The sequence below is a fragment of the Pavona decussata genome, unplaced genomic scaffold, assembly GCF_977016875.1.
Source record: "Pavona decussata unplaced genomic scaffold, jaPavDecu1.1 SCAFFOLD_130, whole genome shotgun sequence".
Classification (NCBI taxonomy): domain Eukaryota; kingdom Metazoa; phylum Cnidaria; class Anthozoa; order Scleractinia; family Agariciidae; genus Pavona; species Pavona decussata.
This window is the reverse complement of record NW_028145544.1, coordinates 2,335,282-2,351,264: the sequence shown is the minus strand read 5'-3', so window position 1 is coordinate 2,351,264 and position 15,983 is coordinate 2,335,282. Positions and strand designations below refer to the sequence as shown.

The window sequence follows — 15,983 nt, the reverse complement described above, 5'->3', positions numbered from 1 at the left end:
AGGAGCGTCATCATAAGTTTATCACACAGGCTAGAGAGAGAAGATGTAAACATGTTTACGCATGTATCAGTTGTATTCAACATTGACCAAATTCGTCGCCTATTGAGAGTTCAACGTCAAACTTCCACTATTTACAAAATACAGCTGTAACAGTCACAGTTTTGTGGCAACCATGGTCTTGGACCTGGACAAAGCCTTCTGCTGTAAACTTTTATTCAGTTGGGGTATAGTATTTATTACTATACAGCCTGTGTTCCAATCAATGTGTAAGTTTTTCAGTTGTATGTAGATACGTATTGTCTCAAGGAATGTGAGTAGTCTTCTTTGTTCCAGCTCTTTAATTAATTTTTGTTACATGTAAATGGAAATTACTTTCCCTTTCACTCCTATAACCATACTCTTCTGGTTTGATACATGTACCCTGGTCCCTTTCTTCTTTCTCCAATGGCTCAAATTTGTTTTACATGTAGAAGGAAAGAAGTTAAGATAAAAATCCTAAAATGTCACCATTCAGATGACGTATATTGAGCAGTGCTTTCCTGTGGTGCTGTATATATAAGGTGGTTTATAACTTTTGAATCTGTGGATAAAAATCCTAAAGAGTGGCCACTCAAATGTAAGCTTCTGAGTCATTACTTTCTTTTGGTGCTGTTTGTTGTGCTGTACAAGGTTGTCCTAAGTTTTGACTCTGTCCTTAAGTATGACAGTTCAAATGAGCAGTACTTTCGAGAGGTATTGTTTGCTATGGGATATAACACATGTTTCCTTTTGAGTCTACAGACAAATTTCTGAAGTTACTGTCCTACTAATCAGTAGTTTTCTACTGTACTCTTTTTTTTTTATTGTTAATTTCAGTATTTTGCTACCAGGCTTTATTGTGAATTTTACTGTTGGATTTTTGCTTTGTTTCTGAGCAGTCATGAACATGTTGCTTAGATTTTAATCTTCATAGTTTTATCCTTTACTTATACATTTACCTTCAGTTGATTCAAGCATCCTTGTTAAATCTCTGTAACATTATTTGTAAGTAGTCTGTTCAGTCCTATTGATCATTCATATATAGAGGATCAATATTTTATGAATGAGCTCTGCAAGGGAGTAAAATATTGTTTTTAACTCAAGAAGATTAAAAAAAATTCATACCTTCAAGCCACTGAGTAAATTTTTTCATTTTTATATAGACCAATCTATCGTTCGCCATTTTTCACCGGCTGTTTTCACAAACAACTGTGAAAAAGCAGGAAATGGCATCATCAATATCGTCATTACTGAGGATATGGAAAATACGCCACTCAGGTCCCAGATGTATGTTTGTATGAATTTTCTGACGTGGTGTATTTCCAGTAAAACACTCCTGTCTTTATTATAGTAAAACCAAATATTAACATGAAGTAAATTCACCAACATATTTTTGACTTGTATTTTTACAGCTCCAACAGCAACTCTGACAACAGCTCCCGAGGCAGCTGTTGAGAGACACTATGTACACTTCATATGCGAAGTCACCGGGTCGCCAAAACCCACTATCAAATGGTACAAGAATCGATCAGTTCTCAGATTCACTTCTATAGAGAGAGCCTTTGCATTTCCCCTTTCTGGCGGTGGTGAATTACTGCGTTTAGGTCCTGTAAGGCAGTCCCGGCACAGAGGAGATTACCAGTGTGAAGCTTCTAATGATAACGGCTCAGCAACATCTCGAGCAGTTTCACTTCAGATTTACAAAGGTTGGTGGATATTTTTATATTATACATATACTACAACCTCAAGGTTTTGTTCATGTCGCTCTGAATCCATTTGGATTGGGAACAAAATTTGCATGGATAGTCCCTTTGTTCACACTGTACCTGCTACATTGTACATTATATCCAGTTCTCTTATCCATACAAGTTTTGTATCTTCTCCAGCAGCTGGTACAGTTTTGGATACATACTGGTTGCAAATCTGGCCCCAGTTGTTCAAAGCCCAGATAACTTTATCTGCTGGATAAGGCACTATTCAGGGTCTAAAATATACTTCACGTTAGACAATGTCTAAGGTTGTCATACACTCCCAAACTTAACTGCGGTTAGAGTGTGCATACTCACTTGTACAAGAGAAAATACTGAAATATTTACACAGATTGAAACTGTCGGATAGTGACTTATCCACAGGATAAAGTTATCCGGCCTTTGAACAACTGGAGCCTGAACCAGTATGTTGTGAACACCTTGTTGGATTTTAGAGTAAACCATGCAAATATTTTCACAGGCTTACACTGCATCCTAGTAAGCTTCAAACCAGTAAAGTAATGTTCTGCACCATGCACGTTTTGTTCCTAAACTCCCCATCCCATAAGGATAGTACGAGTCGCATCTGATGGCATTGGAATCTGCGCTTCTCTTTCCCCGCTCCCATTCTTGAATGGAAAGAAAATGTGGCCATAAGGGTTGAAATTTGTTCCCCTTAGGGGTAGGCTACCTGTACATGTAAGCACGTGAGTACTGTGACGAACTAGTATGCATGTGTTTTAGTTATTCGATAACATGCACGTTAACACGCACGTGCAAAATTAATGTTCACTACTTGTACATGTATATATCCAAGTAACATATGCAGTTGGTTGTCAGTACACCCGTCGAGCTTGATCAGTGAGTGCTCTCAGTATGTTTGTTCGTTATTAAATAAGCTTTACTGTTTATCAAAACCTGTCGTTACAAGTACCTGAAAAATATGTCGAAGATTTAAAAAAGAAAACCGGCTATAAACAAACAATCCGCCGTGAAAACTTAACGATGTACTATAGCTGCCATTTGTAGGCTCCTACACTTTCAAAACAAGTATAAACTTTTGTACAGTGTATAACCTCACGATGCAGGTAAATAAATGCCTAAATCTCGGCCCATCATTCATTCATTGCGAATGTGTAGAAGGTGTACATGTATAAATTCAAAACTGGTGGATGTAGGTTGAAGAGGTGCTGTTTTAAAGATCTTACGGGCATATTTTCTACTTGATGACCAGTTCATGTATTCTTTTGATCTTATAGTTGATTTTCATTTTTGGTTTGGTAACATTTAAAGTAGTAATTTGATCAACGTAACACCAACATTGTTCGTCTAAGTTTTACATCATACAATCTTCTCTACTCACCCTGTGACAAACCCATTTTTACGTAGAACATTGGCTCTCCTGTCTCCCCAGAACTCTTCGTTGAACACATTCCTGCTTGTAGTGAAACAAAATGATACACAAACTGGACTGAGAATTGCAAGTTACCGTTAGCTCGATTTCCACAACACGTTTTTTAATTTTTCGCCGGGTAAAAAATTACCCAGAATCGAGGCTCCTCAGGAATCCCACTGACCGCTATGTTTGAGTAACCGCGTGCAGTACACGCGACCACGCGATGGACGCGCACGTGATGAAAATCAACAGAGCAACCTCGAAGGTTTTTTTGATCTTTTTTAGCTTGGAAACTGACCTGGACAGATGAACTGTAGATACTACAGGAGAAAAGCGCCTTAAAATCACTAAAACGTCTTATATTAAACTTGTAATCTTGTACAGTTTAGGATAAATTTGATAACCTTTACGGGAAGCCGACTTCTTGTGCGTGACTTTTCTTGTCTCACAGTAGTTTTTTTTGTTTTTTTGTTTTTTTTTTTGTAAAATCGCACTTATCATTTACAAATTTAACCCAGAGGCAAGAGATTATAACGGAATACACGAAAGATGGCATCAAATGAACAAAAAAGGCCGGCTCAAAATGTTGTAAGGACACTTTTTCCTGAAAATTAAAATTGGAACACTATAATAATTTTAAAGCGAAAAATCAGCTCGCTTTTTTTTTCAGGGCGTTTAAGTCCATTCGATGCTTATAATTTTTTCTGCCCTTCAAGTTCGTTATTTGCTCAAGGCAGACGGAAGGTTAAATGTATTTTTAACATACCAAAAAAACCACAAAGCAAAAAAAAAAAAGCTTAATACCGTTCTAGAGTTTATTTTCCTCCACAATCTGTGTTTCTCTTTGTAAATGATGAATCCCAGTACACCTTTCAACGTCAATTTGATCAAGATAAATGGGAGACTATAATCGCCTTAAATGATGTGATCTAAAGCTCATTGTCATTTCCTGTTAACAAGTGCGTACTTGTCATTACACCTACTGCAATTTCGTAAAACAAAGGGACTTGTGCAAAACGTTTAATCCACAGACTCAAGAATTAGAACCACCTTGTACAGCATGATAGACAGCACCACAGGAAAGTACTGCTTAGTAGCTTTCATTTGAATGGTCACACTTCAGGATTTCATCCACAGTATAGATCCACCTGACACAGCATAAACAGCACCACAGGAAAGCATTGTTCAAACGTCGACTCAACGAGTTCAGTAACAAACACAGGAATTAGAGGGAAATTGATAACTGTAGCGTCGCATTATGTGACTCTGTCAGAATGAAACTCATAGGGATAATTTTCTCAAAGATACCATTCAACCGGCTGCTTCTAATTAAGTAACAGGAAATAGTTAAGTGCCTTCTTCTTTGCAAGTTTCCCAGGTTTCAAAGCAAACATTTGTTAAAAAGATGTTTAATTGTTCATTGTTTCTCGTGTCTACCACTTTTGACCTCTTTTAGTAAAGGTTACTCTTATGTTACCGAAAAGTAAGCAAAGACGATGGAGGAATACTATACATTTCATTAGTTGTTTGCAGTACAAAGCATGATGCCTCATTTGAATTATATATTTGTGCAGCAATGTCAACAGAGAGTCACGCACGTTATTCAAACCTGTGTTCATTTTCCTCCTAGACTCACACGTACAGCTTTTTTGAAATGCGTGCTAGGCGGTTGAGTTTGCCATTGAATTTTGTCAGTGCTAAAGGTCAACATTCAAGGAAAGCTTTTGTGCAGTCCTCTGGCCGGCGTACTGTTTACTTTATGCTCTGTACTTTAGAGCCATACCGGTTCCTGTAGTTGCAGTTTTTCCCTTATCTTTCCGGGACCTGAAGGCTGTCGGTGACATCTCGTCAAAGTGTTATCCCAAAAACAATACTGGTCTTTTCTTCTTTTTCAGACAATCGTTTACTTTATTTTGTTAGATAGCAGACAGAACCCCCCTAGAGGAATCAAATGCTTCGATAGCTGTCGTATCATTTACTTTACCCCCTTTCAAACAGGGACCTTAGGGTGGGGAAACACTGCAGTATTTAATCTACAGAAGTTAGAATCACCCTGTACAGCATAATAAACAGCACCACAGGAAAGTACTGCTAAGTAGCGTTCATTTGAATGGTCGCACTGTAGGATTTCATCCACGGACTCGAGAGTTAGAACCACTTTGTACGCATAATGAACAGCACCACAGGAAAGAGCTACTCAGTAGCTTTCATTTGAATGGTCACACTTATGGACTTGGGTAGACGAGGAGAAATTGCATTTGCGTCACTTAAAGATCTAGTTATATGTTAAGGCAATACGCAGTGCAACTTGCAATACATAAGTAACAATTATTCCACGAGCGCGCGTTGGATTTGAGATGATAGATAGCCAACAAGGCGCGTAGTGCAGAGATGCTGTAATCCTCCCATATCAAACAAGCACGAGTGGAACAATTATTTTAATAAAAACAACCAAGATATACAGCGTGTAATGCTAGATCTTACTAATTTCATTTTGCAAGGACGACCAGAAGACGAGTTAATTAATGAGCACTATTTCTCGGACACAGAATAAACAGTTTTCCTGTGAAATCGCGAGGAACATCGCCTGATACTTAGCCGACGAGGCCGTAGATGAGTTGGCCAAAATCACGGGATATTCCTTAAGATTGAGCAGGATTATTGTTTTATTATTCAACACATTGATGACAAAGCACAGTTTTATTGTAAAAATGCTGGAGACGATCTTCATTTTGCCATTTTTCTCCCAGACACACGAAATTACGTATATCGCAGGATATCTGTTGACTACGCACGACGAATTTTTAGTGCGCCTTGACCATATCTGGGCAGTGTTACAGTGTGTTGAATAATAATCATTGATATCTCAGGATTGCTAAGCCAATCAAAACTCTGAAATTACCTTATCCACTGACCCAAAGTTTAATAACTGTTGGTATCCTAGTTAGGGCGATTTTCAATTGAGTGTCGAAAGTAATTTCGCGTTTGCTTTGGTTTTGCAGTACTACGCTCTGTGATTGGTTAACAAAACTCGCGCCACTTTCTCAACCAATGGGAATCCAAACCGAAACCAATCGTGTTTTGGCCCCCACGGGTTTTCTCTCGCTTGGCGTCGGTTACATGTATTTGCTTCGAATTCTGATTGGCTCGTTGTGTTGTTTACACCTGTTGCGATTGGCCAGAGTAATTACTTTGGTTTTGGTTTTACGACACTCAATTGAAAATCGCTCTATATACCAATAACTGTTTTATCTTTTTCCCCCATAGCCTACCAGGTTCCCTCAGGGTTCCCAAAAATAACGAAGCAGCCTCCTATTCTGATAAAGAAAAGCACAGGAGAAGACGCGATGTTTGAGTGTACAGCCACAGGGACACCAGATCCCGTAATATCTTGGATGAAAGATAATGTACCTGTCAAGCTATCCAATCCAAAGTACAGTACACCCAGTCGAGGAGTGTTGCAAATAACAAATGTTGAACCCGAGGACAGTGGTGCTTTTGAATGTGTCGCTACAAACAGTCTGGGGATGATCTACTCGAAGCGATCGAGGCTCCAATATGAAGGTTTGTGTTGAAAGGCGACTTAAGAATAAACACTTGACAGTTAAGCATTGTCCGCCCAGAGACTTTAAATTGAATTGAAATTAAGAAATTGGTGATTTTTTTGAAGGCAGGAAGAAAGAGGAAAACCTAATCTCATATCCAACAAGCGTGAGTGGAATAATTGAAGAAATATTGCTAGATCTCACTGATTTCGCTTTGTAAAGAACAACCACAAGACAATTTAATGGTCGCTATTTTTCGGACATGTTATAATGGCTAATATACCCTGGACGCTAAGCCAATCAAATCCCTGGAACTGCATGATACAACGATCCAGTTTGTAATAATCTTGGATAGTTTCGTGTTGGGATAACACAATTGTTCCTACTTAAAAATTTTCGAAAACCGTTTTCCTGTGTGTTTGTTTGTTTGAAAAACTTGAACTTCTAGAAATTCTAAAGTTCATGACAGTTGAACTTTCGATTTGTTCCTTCAGTTCGTTACAGTAAACCAGTCATTACCAGGCCCCCTCAGCCTGTCACTGTTGATCCCGAAACAGTGGTGTACTTAAACTGCTCGGCAACAGGCTCCCCCCGACCGTCCATTGTCTGGGAATTGGATGGCAACAGCTACGCAGGCGCTGGAAGTACCTATGGCATGTTGACCATTCAAAATATCCAGAAGTCTGGGAACTACACATGCGTAGCAGTTAACAACAGAGGGGAAGCACGTGCGTCAGCTTACGTCACTGTTCGAAGTAAGTAACTTCGCGTGTAACTTTGACATTTAAAGAAGACAAAGGCAGTGCAAAGCGAGCTAAAGAAACCTTTAACGTGCGTCATTGAGAACATACCTATCAAACTGTACCATACGATGAAACCATGACAACGGGTGCTCTACTCCCCTTCTTAACCTAACGATAGACATCTCGACTTCGTTAACCAATCAGATCAACAACACGAGACATTAATTTTATGCCATCTACTGACGTTCCACAATGTAATTGACTCTGAAGATGACTTCTCCTCAGGTTGTCGAAACGTCAGTCAATGTCATCTCAAACAGTCCTTCTCAGGACTACACACACCCGGATGATCATAATTTACATACTTATGACATGACTCCTGGGCGGGCTTCAAAGCATTTACAGCCATCTACAGCAGTCGACACTAAGACCTTCTTTACGCCTATGGGATCCCATAACATCTTACCTAGCTCATGGACAGCTTGTTCATTTCCTACTCCATGCATGACGCACGTCCTGTCCACTAGGGGTTCTTTCCATTTGTCAAAGCTGACTGGTCATACCGGTCAGTTCGTAAACGGAATGTAGCAATTTGAAGGATAAGTTTTATCCTAGTCCTTCGAATTTCTTCAAAATAGCGCGTATCATTTTCGGAATGATTATTTTCAAGATTTTGCAGCACCATCCCTTCATAATGACGCATTCGATTTACATATTAGCCGGTGGGGCCGGCCAGTTTTGACAACTGGAAAGGGCCCAAGAATAAGCATGGGCGAAAACATGCAGTGGAAGAAAGAGAGCAAGCAAGAAAGACAGAAATTTTAACTAAATCTTGTCTGTTTTGCAGAGTTACCGTTCGCCCCAACAAGACCCTCCGCTACTTTGATAACCCCAGACGAAATCACGATCACCTGGCAGCCTGGAGGTGGCTTCCCTGTGAATTCCTTCACTCTGTATTACAAAGCCAAGACTACGAGCGAGTGGAGTGTGATGAAGAACATTCAGGGGAGGGATTCTATGACCCTGAGCAATCTGAAACCCTTTACGACGTACCAGTTCCGTGTTTTTGCTTTGAATGAGTTTGGAACCAGTAAACCGAGTCCTCTGGCTGAGGTCACAACACATCAAAAAGGTTTGTGGTCGTACTCTATCCCTTAGACTTTCTCAAAGTCGCACGCTCGCTCGCTCGCTCGCTCGAGCTCTGCGCGCTTCGTGCTCTCTAAGCTCGACTGTTAAGCAAGTCTATCTATCCCTTAGGATGAACAGTTCCGCGCAAAAGCTGGAGAAGGTCACCGATTAAGTTCCGTTCTGTAAATACCTAAAAAAAAATGTTACAACTGAAAGCGTCGCTCAAGCAGTAGACCTGCACCTTTCAAAAGCTCTATTTTCACTGGACCCTGATAACCTGCAGCTGCATTGTTTTTTAGGGCTGGGAGCATTGTTCTGTTGTTCGTTCTTTTGTCCCCTCGACCAACCATGCAAGACGTTGCAAACGGTGCAGGCCGCCCCCGCTCAAGTGCCGCAATTTGAATGATCACACGTGAGAGTCTCCAGTCTTTCAAGAACTCAAAAGTTAGAACGAACTTGAACGGTATCATAAGCAACACTACAGGAAACCCTTGAACATCGGGGGTTCGTTTCGGTGACCACATCCAAAAGAATTTGATCATAAGACACATGAATTATACGTACATGTACTCTACATATGTGAAAAGCCATTTGTCAAGGTTTTACTTGGTAAAAGAACAATTATTGCTTTATATAGCCCTTCCACTTGAACAGTCTGCATTTTGCAGTTTAAGGCAAAAAAGCAAAGAATATCACACATTTCCCCTCTCCACCTTCTCTATTCACCCCAGAGAGGTGAGCCATCAAACACTCACCATGTTTACATAACAAACTGTTCTTTCTCTCTTCAGCCCCTGGGACTCCACCCTGGAACGTACAAGCCAAAGGGACATCCGATAACTCATTTGAAGCAACATGGCTGGCGCCGCTGGAGCCTAACGGAATCATAAGTGGTTATCGCTTGTTCTACTCTAGCGACCTCAAAAAGGAAGCTAGCCAGTGGCAGTTCAAAAGTTCAGATCTCAACCAAACAGACGTCACTGGGCTTCAAAGACACTCTACTTACTACTTTAAAGTACTGGCTTATAACAGCGCGGGTACAGGACCTCCTACGAAGCTGTTCGCTGTGAAGACAGCTAGAGGTGGTAAGTTAGCCAAAAAATTTCCATACGCAAAATCCAAAGTTGGAGGTGGCTTGTACAACACATTAAAGAATATCATAAGGATAGTTAAGTACTATTTAGTAGGTTTTAAACTTGTTTTATCCACGCTATCAAAGGTTAGAACCGTCTGTTACAGGACAATAGGTGCTGTCATCGGAAAGTATGTCTCGTAGCCTTGGTCAGAGGATTTCATCACAGATCCAAAAGTTAGAACCACCTTGTACAGCATAATAAACAGCACCACAGGAAAGTACTGCTCAGTAGCTTTCATTTAAATGGTCACACTTTAGGATTTCTTCCACTTACGCTTAGTTTTGCGTTTTCTCTTTAGCGCCAGGACAACCTGAAAGAGTCCAGGTTTCCGTGCTTTCAGCAGTCGCAATTCAAGTCACGTGGCGGCCGCCGAAATACGTTGGAAATGGTGTTTTCGGCTATGAAGTTCATTATAACAAGTCTTCCACTAACATGGATCAAATGATCCCCGTCTCAGAGAGTGTGTTAGGCCAAGAGATCAGGGATCTCAGACCGTACACGAACTACAAGGTGCAGGTTGCTGTCAAATCTGACACCCATAATGGACCAATGTCGTTCGTCAAGTTTGTTCAAACACTGGAGGCGGGTAAGTATAGATATCGCACAATGCACTAGACAGGAATATTCTCAGAATAAATGGATGGAAAGAGGTGGAATGATGTTCAAAGGAAGAACTGTAAGGCAAGTAGGACTTTTACCAGTTTTGAACACTGGAGCCCTCTTCTTCCGCCTTTCAAAGACATTTTCCCGAAATACAAGCTCCAATGTTTAGCGCTGAAGAATTGAAAGAAAGTAAGCTGTTAACAAATTGCTTAAGCAAAACTGTGAGGCCATAATTCACAAGTTTGAGAAAAAAAGGGAAAATAAGTTAACTGTCAGACTGTTTTGCGATCTAGAAAAGTTCTAGCCTGTGAACAGACGAAACGAAAAATCGACCAGTCGGGCGAGCGGAGCGCGGTATCCGAGCTCGATTTTTCTCTTCGTCCTATACCCCACTTGGGAGCCTGTTCACAGGCTAGAATACTTGAGGGAATTTTTATAACCTGATTGGTGATTTTCCCGTTACAATCGCCGTTTAGAGCGATATCCAATTGAGTGTCGTAAACCCAGAACCAAAGTAATTACTCTGGCCAATCGCAACAGATGTAAACAGGACAACCAACCAATCAGAATTTGAAGCAAAGACATGTAACCGGCGCCAAGCGCGGGAAAACGCGTACGACCAAAACACGATTGGTTTTGATTTGGATTCCCATTGGTTGATGGCGCGAGTTTGTTAACCAATCACAAAGCGTAGTAATGCAAAACCAAAGCAAACGCGAAATTACTTTCGAATCTCAATTGAAAACCGCTCTATATCGTTGTTTAATCTTTCAGCTCCAAGTGCTCCACCACAGAACATCCGCAGTAAAGCACTGGACTCTACCAGCCTTGAAATCAGCTGGGATCCGCCTCCCGCTGAGCATCGCAACGGACGAATAACAAATTACACCATTAAGTTCAAAGAGAAGGGGGGAAGAGCAAAGTGAGTATTGAAGCATCAAAATTCTCCTTACAATATCGCCATTTGATCAAATATACATGTCAGGAGAATAAACAAAATGATCATCACAGATAAAATTTCTTCGTATTTAAACAAAAACCGTAGCAAATATGAGAACAGTCAGGAGAATGTGCATTTTGATTAAATTCCTTTAGATTTGCAGTCCATTCTTGAGTCGTTAAATTGGGTGTACACAGGCTGAATGAAATCCTATAGTGGAGCCATTCTAGTCAGATATTGAGCTGCGCCTCTAGTACAGTTGCAAGGCTGTTAAAGGTGGATCGAAATTGTTATTATGAGGTTGAAGTCCTAAAGTGTAACAATTCAACTGATGAAGACTTCTGAGCAGTACTTTCCTGTGGTGCTGTTTATTATACTGTACAAGCTGGATCAAAGTTTTGATTCTGTTGAAAAAATCCAGGAGTGTTACCATTCAAATGAAAGCTACTGAGCAGTACTTTCCTGTGGTGCTGTTTATTATGCTGTACAAGTTTGTAAAAGAAATCCTAAAATTTAACCGCGCCAATGAAACATATTAAGCAGTCCTTTGTGTGGTGATTATTAATCTATTAAAGTTTTCATTGCAGTTATGTGACGGTGGACGGTATAAAGAGGTCTATTCGTCTTCATAACCTGAAAAAATACACCACATACCTTGTGTGGGTGTCAGCGAGTACCTCTATTTCTGAAGGACCTATGTCAGAGAAGCACACGTTCTCTACCGCCGAGGATGGTAAGATAATTTTACTCTTAATTTTCAACAGCTTTTTTTTAAACCGAGGATTGAGTAGAGTGATTGTTTTATAAGGTACAATGACTTTTACCCAAAGAAAATCAAGGAAAGGAAGTGACTACCAAGTGAAATTTGCTAATCTCTTTCTAAAGTTTGTGGTTTCTAAATAAGGTAGTGACAGTACATTGCGTCACATCCCTTGGAACCAATCAGATTGCTTACAACTGCAATCTCCCGTGGCGAATGAAGGTGGTGGTGATGGGGGTGGGGGAAGGGGGTAAAGAGGGAGAGTAGTTCTCCTTTATATAAGCTATATCGGTATGTACCGCACCAGGGAAATATGTTTAAACCATTTTGGTCTGAAAGCATGAAAATCGTACTTATTTTCACATACCAGGTCTGGAAATGTGTATGAAAAATCCATACACAAAACAGCGTTTAACAAATAACCCCCGAAAAACTATGTTACTAGTACAATGTTCAATACCAGAAATACGATTCTGAAGAATTCTGAAACATAAAACGTTTAAAAACTTTACAAGATTGAGAAAAAAAATTGGCTAGTTTGCACGAAATATACTTTTTGGGCCCAAAACTTCTTCTGGTTTTGAAAACCGGGCTCTAGGTCTGAAAACCGGTATTTGGAGAACCACTCCCCAATCCTTTTCAAATTTCTGGCAGAATCCTGGTTTTACTGTACTGCAAGAGGACAGGTTGCGTGTTTATAAATTTAATCACATCAAAGAGTTAACGTTATTATACGGAACATCACATTAATGTAAGCTTGACTCCGAACTCTGAGAAGATTTTGAATTAAAGATTTAAACAAACTATACACATTTTGCGGATTTTTGGGACACCAAAGTTGTTGTGCAGACATTTACTTAAATGTGGTCTATGAAAGATAACAGTTTGTTTACTGGCCGACTTAACATTGGCTTTCATTTCTTAATATCAGCTACTGTAACAGTGGTCCGTCTTTCCGTTTGCAATGCTAGAATGAGTACATTACACGGAGTCGTGAAAACTCGCTAAGTTGGAAAACGATCGAGCTAAGCTGTTTTCAAAACTTGGGTTTTAGAAACATGTCTGGCATCATGTTTTACAGTTTGAGGTAGAATAATTCGTTATCTTTGTGGACTGAATTAGGCTGGCGAAGGATTAGTCAAATCGCATCATGTTATTAATCCGTATTGGATTTGACCGTTATCTTTCCAAGATCGTTTTTACTTCATTCCTTAATGTAATCAATCTTTGTATCAAGAACCGATATAGGTACGAAGGAATTCCAATTTACGTAAGAGGAAGGATTAATGAATTTATTAACAATATTTTGTTTCACTTTTGATCCAAAGCTATACAGCTTGACACTTTTAACAATGTAGTACTGTGTTTAAAAGTTCATGTTTTCGTAAGTGCCACGAACGTTATATTTATGGCATTTACAGATTGCCTATGGTAACATGTCATGCAATCGGAATTCTTTACGAACCCATGTATCTCAACTTTAAATCTGCGTTTTCTTTTCAATTTAATAATTGTTACACCTGGTCACAAACATGTCCTGTTGCAAACAATATTTAACAATTATTACACGAACTCGCGTTGGATATGAGGTGGTAGATGGCCAAAGAGGCGCGTAGCGCCTCGTTAGCTATAATCAACTCATATCCAACAAGCGTGAGTGGAATAATTGTTTTATTAAAAACAGTCAAGAAATATTGCTAGATCTTGCTGATTTCGTTTTGCAAGAACAACCAGAAGACAATTTAGTGGTCGCTATTTCTCTGGCATGGTATAAAGGCTTATATACCAAGACCGCTAAGCCAATCAAATTCCTGGAATTGCTGTGTTTCGCTGTCTCACGGTGTGCTGTTTTCGTTTCCAGTCCCCAGTGGTGCCCCTCGTCAGCTTAGATTGAGAGTTGTGAATTCCTCCACTATTGTTGTCCGCTGGTCACCGCCACTGCAGGAGCAACAAGATGGCCGAATACAAGGCTACACAGTTTTTTACCAGGAAGTTGATGACCAGGGAAACCAACTGAATCCACCTGCTACGACGCAAGTTATATACACCACATCCGAACATGAGTTGGTAAGATGAACATTTTTCGTGTTAGACCAAAATCTAATTTCTTCTTACAGTGTCGCTTCTTGATTAAACATTTAAGTCAGGAGAATAAAGGAAATAATCACCAAAGATGAAATGCCTTGTCTGTGATTTTTAGACAATATCTCCCAACTAGTAACATAAGAAATATATGAAGGACAGTGAGGAGAATATACATGATGATACTTTGCCTGAAATTGTGAAAACCCTCCCCCTCCCCTCTTGCCCCTCTCCAATCGGTTGGATCAAATCCCAAAGTGTAACCATTCAAATGAGAGCTGTTTACGAGTTCTTTCTTATGCTGTTTATAGCGCTTTCGACTTTCTCAAATTCCGTTTTCGTGAGAATCCAATCAGGCGGACTTCGTCGCTAGTCGGTGACTCTTTCGGCGCATAACAAGACGACTTGAGACTTAAGTCTAATGGCGCTTTTCGTTTGAATATACCTAAAAAACGAACTGACTTTTTTCTTTGCACTTCTCAGGACGTCGAGTTAAATGATCTTCAGCCCTCGACTACCTACCAAATCACAGTTGCGGCTTACACAATCAAAGGCGACGGAGCTAGCAGTGTTCCCGCATTTGCTAAAACATTGGCCAAACTTCCCGACCCACCACACATCTTTCAGAGGCCTTCATCTTCCGATGAGGTGATCATTCGTTGGCGAACCTTGGCCACTGGTGTGGAATCGTACAAGTTGAGATATGGGAAGTCATTACAGCGTTTGAGAGGAAGGGATCAGGCAAGCTTGAAAATGAAAGAAATGACCTTTCTTCCTCGCACCATGAATCATGCGTTCAGAGAACTAAGTGAGTTGCTAAGTGTTGTTTTTGTTTATATTCCTGATTACTATAAACTGCTTGGTCTCCGAATTTTTAGACAATACGTAGTCTCTTAAGCTAAAACTGCACAACATCTTTCAAATGTTCCTCCCTTTAACGGTTTACTCCTCATTTACTTGGCATTTCTCTTCGTCTTTTAATTTCATCGTTTATGTTTGCTCATCCCTTCCTTCAGTCCCATGAAGAAGGCAACAGATGGAGCGCTATTCCTTTAAATCGTCTTCTCCGCCGTATTACTATGAAAAATATTTTGTCTTTTTCAAACTCTTCTCTCCCCTTTAATACATTTTCATGTATTTCGTTGTTCTCGAAATTATCCTTTTTATGTGACTAAATAAACAATTTAGGCAAAGTTAACTTGAGCCAATGCGGTCTCCTTGATATACGTTACTTGCGGGGGAACCCTAACCTGCGGCGTGATTGCAGGGGCTGATCAGCGTTTCTCACATTTCCATTTCCTTTCCTTGAGCTGATCTTGGTGGATCATTTGATGCGAATCTTCTCGTACCCTCTACGCTCACCGCGTCGTTGTCTTTCCTCAGATCCCGGTGTGTGGTACCTCTTCAAGATATCCGTACGAACCAATGCGGGATGGTCACCAGAGAGATTCTTATGGGTGGAAACCGCACCAGGACCCCCCACAGGACCTCCGCTTGAAGTAAGAGCCTCTACCCAATCATCGACGCGAATTCGAGTCACGTGGAAGGAGCCGGACGAGTGGAAAAGAAACGGACCACTGGCAGGATATTCGGTGGTTTATAACCCACTGAACAACAGGGGACTGGCCTTGGTAAAAAATGTCACCAACCCGAACCAAACGCGCGTGATCCTTTCGGACCTGAAAATGTCCGCTGAGTATGCGATTCGTGTCCGAGCCAACGGGATAATGGGACCTGGGCCATTGAGTCGACCTGTCATGGTGAAGACAGCCGAAGGAGGTAAGCCCTTTCTTTTGCCAAAAAACTCAATCCGGAACTAAACAATAACACTACCGCCTATGAGCAGAACCTTGTTTAGAGAAACCGGTAGTCTTGAGAGGGGCG

General features: G+C 40.4%; 1 protein-coding gene across 7 annotated transcripts in view; it reads left to right on the top strand.

Annotated features, from left to right (window-relative positions):
* Positions 1–15,983, top strand: part of LOC146468639 (receptor-type tyrosine-protein phosphatase delta-like) — a 77,048-nt gene that overhangs the window by 45,600 nt on the left and 15,465 nt on the right. For 5 of the 7 annotated variants that reach the window (XM_085124427.1, XM_085124425.1, XM_085124426.1 and 2 more), the window contains 11 exons: positions 1,431–1,724; positions 6,430–6,726; positions 7,202–7,462; positions 8,298–8,582; positions 9,370–9,663; positions 10,013–10,300; positions 11,092–11,239; positions 11,845–11,990; positions 13,879–14,084; positions 14,583–14,907; positions 15,483–15,878. In XM_085124427.1, the coding sequence (XP_084980553.1) occupies positions 1,431–1,724; positions 6,430–6,726; positions 7,202–7,462; positions 8,298–8,582; positions 9,370–9,663; positions 10,013–10,300; positions 11,092–11,239; positions 11,845–11,990; positions 13,879–14,084; positions 14,583–14,907; positions 15,483–15,878 (2,940 nt within the window). Of the gene's footprint in view, positions 1–115; positions 267–1,430; positions 1,725–6,429; positions 6,727–7,201; positions 7,463–8,297; positions 8,583–9,369; positions 9,664–10,012; positions 10,301–11,091; positions 11,240–11,844; positions 11,991–13,878; positions 14,085–14,582; positions 14,908–15,482; positions 15,879–15,983 lie in introns of those variants that run through there. The other 2 variants (XM_085124429.1, XM_085124423.1) reach the window with 1 other exon arrangement.